We start from the raw sequence: 5,146 nt of genomic DNA, 5'->3' as shown, positions 1-5,146 counted from the left end.
GTGTGTGTGTGTGTGTGTGTGTGTGTGTGTGTGTGTGTGTGTGTGTGCGTGCGTGTGTGCGTGTGTGTGTGTACAGTGAACCACCATTCAACAACGAGAGGAGGCCACCATTCATTCAACCTTTATTTATACAGGTTAATCCCACTGAGTCTCAGGGACTCATTTACAAGAGACCTGATTTTAACAAAGAGTGATGACAACAGTGGACAACAAAGACAACAATAGACAATCATAAAATATGCATACAAATTGAGAATTTTTATAACAAGTGAAAATAAAATGGTATTTAAAAGAAAATGTAAGAAAAAAACAGCTAGATTATAAGGTGATGTAGAAAACTAAAAACAGGAACATGTCTGCATTGTTTTTTCCAGAAACTTAACAGATGTTTGAAGCCACTTAGAGAGGTCAAGGTCGAGAGCTTCACATCTTTTTGCAAGATATTCCAGGGTACAGGAGTGGCCTAGGAGAAGGCCCTTTTGCCTAGTTCAGTCTACACTGAGGGAACACTGCATGAAATGTCGTAAGAGCGCACGCTGTAGCTGCACTCACGCAGTGACATGTAGGAGGAGATGTAAGAAGGCAACAGACCGAGAAGTGATTTAAAAATGAAAATTTAACAGTGGGAGAGTCTGCGTGAAGTTAATTATGACCAGTTAACCAGTGAACACAGGGTACAATGGTGGGTACGGTAGTTACAGCCAGTTATGAATCTTAGCGTATTATGATAGACAGCGTCAAACATCTGCACGGTGCTTGTAGGGGTGTTCATGTAAAAAATGTCACCATAGTCATTGGAGGGGAGGAAAGTCACAGTCACAAGATGTTTCCTAGCATTCAGAGTTAAACAGGATTTATTTCTGTAAAAGAAACCCAGTTTAACTCTCAGTTTCCTTACTAAGTTTTCCACGTGGAGCTTAGAGAAATGCAAATCGGCCAAAATACCCAAATATTTGTAGGAATCGATAAACTCAATAGGACACCATTTGAGGATAAAATCAGAAGAAGAACTGCTGGGACCGACTTTCTGTTTGCAAAAAGCATCCCTTTGGTTTAGTCGGCGCCCTGTGATGGACTTGCAACTCGTCCAGGGTGTACCCCGCCCCTCGCACAGCAATTGCTGGACATGGGCACCAGCGACCCCCGTGACCCAAATGGAAGAAGCGGGTAAAAAATAATGGATAAATGGATGGATGGTTTTGTCTGTGTTTAGGACAAGTTTGTGACAGAACAAATCTGACTGGATGATGTCAAAAGCGGATTGCAATAGCTGGAAAACCTTTGCAACTGTTTTAGCTTGACAATAAACAACTGTGTCATCAGCACCAACACCAGCACTCAGAACCTGTGGATTAAAAACCTGTCCAACAGGATGCTGACACAGCCAGTGATGGACATGCTGGCTAAAGGCCTGAATTTTGCCATCTCTCCACAGGAAACACCCATTATCCCTGCCACTGAATCTACCATCTGCAACAACAACCTGACTGAAACAGAGGCTGAACAACTTAGGATAAAGATAATAGCAACCCTCTCCAGTGCCAAGCCACCTCCCTCAAATCTCCCACCACAAGAAAGAAAAGCTTTTTAACACCTCTTAGCCAGGACCAATGCGCTTTATGAGCTGACAAAGGATGCATAGTGGCCCTCAGTACTTCTGATTACCAGGACGAAATATCCACACTACTGACGCCAATACTTATGACACCTTAAAGATGGACCCAAGCAGCGCCTACAAAAAGATCTCAGACTACCTGCAGCAACTTGAAAAAGAGATAATTAATTGTTAATTTTTCAACAGATTATATCCAGTGGAAGCCATTCCATGCTTTTATAGACTTTCCAAAATCCACAAAACAGGAACACCACTCAGACCCATCGTCAGCAGCAGAAACTCTGTGACATATAAAACTTTTTGCTGATATTTTTAGCAGGAGCATGTGGCGTGGCATCCAGACAATCTCCAACTACAAGGACAACAAAAAACCTTGCAGTGACAATACAGAGTTCCTGAACGAACTCAACATTTTGACAGGTTTGAGGCACAAAACAACTCCCCAGCAATGAAAGAGACCCCACCACTGACGAGCAATCAGAGCCTGGAAACAGTGGTCTGCAGGACACTGAAATACTAAACGCCAGGAAAGCAGCGGGACCTGACAATATACCAGGAAGAGTACTCAAGGAATGTGCAGAACAGCTTGTCCCTGTGCTGCTGACAGACATTTTTAACAACTCCCTGAAGCAATCTATCGTTCCCTCCTGCTTCAAGGCAGCCACAATCATAACAATGCCTAAAAACCAAACAATAGCCGGCCTAATCGCCCCGTGGTTCTTACGCCCATCATGATGAAGTGCTTTGAATTAAGCAACACATCACCTCTAATTTTACTCCCTCTTTTGACCCATTACTGTTTGCTTACCGGGCAGCACGGTGGCGCAACTGGTAGAGCTGCTGCCTCTCAGCGAGCAGGTCTTTGGTTCAAACCCCAGTCCAGGGGCCTTTCTGGGTGGAGTTTGCATGTTCTCTCCGTGCATGCGTCGGTTTTCTCCGGGTACTCCAGTTTCCTCCCACAGTCCAAAAACATGCATGTTGGGCTGATTGGTAACCCTAAATTGTCCCTAGGTGTGAATGAGAGAGTGAATGGTTGTTTGTCTCGTTTGTCTCTATGTGGCCCTGTGATGGACTTGCGACCCGTCCAGGGTGTACTCCGCCCCTCGCACAGTGATTGCTGGACATGGGCACCAGTGACCCCCGTGACCCAAAATGGAATAAACGGGTAAAGATAATGGATGGATGGATGTTTGCTTACCGCTCCAACTGCTCAACAAAGGATGCCATTGCCTCAGCACTCCACCTACACCTGGAGGAGAAAAACACCCATGTACGAATGCTGTTTGGACTTCAGCTTAGCAGTCAACACAACCATACCACAGCACCTGGTCATCCAACTAGGCTTCAATATCACCTTCTGCAACTGGATCCTTGACTTCCTCCACAGTCAGTACCGGTGGAAAACCGTCAGGGTAGTAAGAAGTAGAAGGTTCAGGAGACACGTCATCTCTGGAACACGTCAGAACTTTACACCACCAGGCCTAACATGTCCCCACAAAGACAGAAGGCACAGACCACATGAAAGAAGTTCTCCAAACCTGTGGATATCCTAACTGGACCTTTGTCAACTCGGCAAACAAATCCAAAAAACACTGCAGAGCAGATCAAACACAAAAACGTTATTCCACATGCTGCTGGAGGAGCTGAGAAAATCCAAACACAACATCCTGGTCCTTTTTAAACCCTACACGACATCCCTCAGACAGAGACTGGTCCATCCTGAGGACAAAATATCCAAACCCTGACTGAGCGGTGTGATGTCTGCAGAAATGTTCTGACCTCCAGGTAGGAGAAACTAAAAAACATCTCCACAGATGCATGGTCCAACACCTCCACACAGGACAAAATATAAAGAACTATTCTATGTTTTAACCACAGAACTGTTTTTTATCCGTGAAATTGTAAATATTGTTCAATAAATCTAAAAAAGTTAAGTATGGTCCTCTGGACGGCTTCAAATTGAGCATGCATCAGGATATTGTTCAATAAAGTTTATTGAAACGGTTTCTGACGTCATATCCGGTGTTAGCGGAAGCCGGACTATTAACTTATAAATGGCTGCGTTTTTGTAGCGGTTCCGAAGCAGCAGACCCTGAAAAGGTCTAACGGAATGTGTTTGATCAGAGCGGATCTCGGTCCGGTTCGGGTCTGTCAAATAATTTGCTCTGAACGGTTCAGTGGAGCAGAGTTCGGTCAGAACTGTTAGCCCGGCCTGTATGTTAGTGTGTGTTGACGGTCCGGCGGGTTTCGGGCCGGAGTGACAGTTCTGTAACTTTAGTAGAATCCCGAGCCCAGATGCCCGAACCAGGACCCAGGATGAACGGGTTTTCGGTCGCAGAGCTGTGCTGGTTGTTCTGCTGCCCGCCCTGCCCCAGCCGGATCGCGGCCAAGCTGGCCTTCCTCCCTCCGGAACCCACCTACTCGGTCCGCAGCGACGGAACCGGCAAGAGCAGCCTGCAGCTGAGCCAGCGGGCGGACTGGCAGTACTCTCAGCGGGAACTGGACTCCGTGGAGGTGTTCAGCACCAGGAGCAGCCGGGGGAACCGGATCGGTTGCATGTTCGTGCGCTGCGCACCGAACAGCCGGTACACCCTGCTGTTCTCCCACGGGAACGCCGTGGACCTGGGCCAGATGTGCAGTTTTTACATCGGACTCGGGTCCAGAATCAACTGCAACGTCTTCTCTTATGACTACTCAGGGTACGGGATCAGTACCGGGAAACCGTCCGAGAAGAACCTGTATGCAGACATCGAGGCGGCCTGGCAGGTTCTCAGGAACAAGTAAGTCCTCTGAACCCGTTGGTGAGCCTGGACTTCGCAGGTCCGTTAGTAATCTGGATCAACAGTTCTCCAGGCTACTGTGTCTCAGTGTCTGTCCAGATCTGTGTCTCAGTGTCAGTCCAGATCTGCTTCTCAAGGTGTGACAGATCAGAGTTTTAGCTCCAACATGATTTTCAAAGAGCGGTGAGCTAAAACCGTTTTCTGCTTTTGGAGGGCTCTGAGATCTGAACAAGATCTGAACTGATTTTGGAGACTAACACCAAAGACCTGAAACACCCAATATGGATCAGCTGATCCAGATTTTCTTTGCTTATTGCTTAATGGGGTCTGTGTTAAAACAATATTTACGTAAAGTCAGGTCTGTAGGGTGAAGTCTGCCTTGGGTCAGGTCTTTTTAGGGTCAGGATTGTGTAGGGTCAGGTCTGTCTAGGTTCCATTCATGGTAGTGTGACGTCTGTGTGGGGTGAGGTCTTTAGCATAATTTCTCTTTAGGGTTAGTTCTTAAGTTTTTGGGATTGTTAAGGGGCTGTTCTGCAAAGGTCTCAGTTTAAATAAGGTCTGTAGAGTTTGGTAGTAAGGTCATTGTAAGGCCAGGTCTACATAGGGTCAGGTCTGTGTAGTGTGAGATCTGTAGGGTCAGGTCTTTGTACTGTGAGGTCTGTATGGTCAGGTCTTTGTACTGTGAGGTATGTAGGGTCAGGTCAGTGTACTGTGAGGTCTGTAAGGTCAGGTCTGTGTACTGTGAGGTCTG

The 5,146-nt window shown here is 46.6% G+C and overlaps 1 protein-coding gene across 1 annotated transcript in view; it reads left to right on the top strand.

The window, feature by feature from the left end:
- Positions 1–3,773: 3,773 nt before the first annotated feature.
- The window catches only part of abhd17c (abhydrolase domain containing 17C, depalmitoylase), a 2,319-nt gene continuing 946 nt past the window's right edge, over positions 3,774–5,146 (top strand). Inside the window, exon 1 of the mRNA XM_037697334.1 lies at positions 3,774–4,395. Within this exon, the coding sequence (XP_037553262.1) occupies positions 3,911–4,395 (485 nt within the window). The 5' untranslated portion in view covers positions 3,774–3,910. The remainder of the gene's footprint in view (positions 4,396–5,146) is intronic.

The sequence above is a fragment of the Nematolebias whitei genome, chromosome 2 (genome assembly GCF_014905685.2).
Source record: "Nematolebias whitei isolate Nwh7 chromosome 2, NemWhi1, whole genome shotgun sequence".
NCBI classification, from domain to species: domain Eukaryota; kingdom Metazoa; phylum Chordata; class Actinopteri; order Cyprinodontiformes; family Rivulidae; genus Nematolebias; species Nematolebias whitei.
Note: the sequence above shows the minus strand (reverse complement) of the source record. Positions and strands in the feature narration are given on the sequence as shown.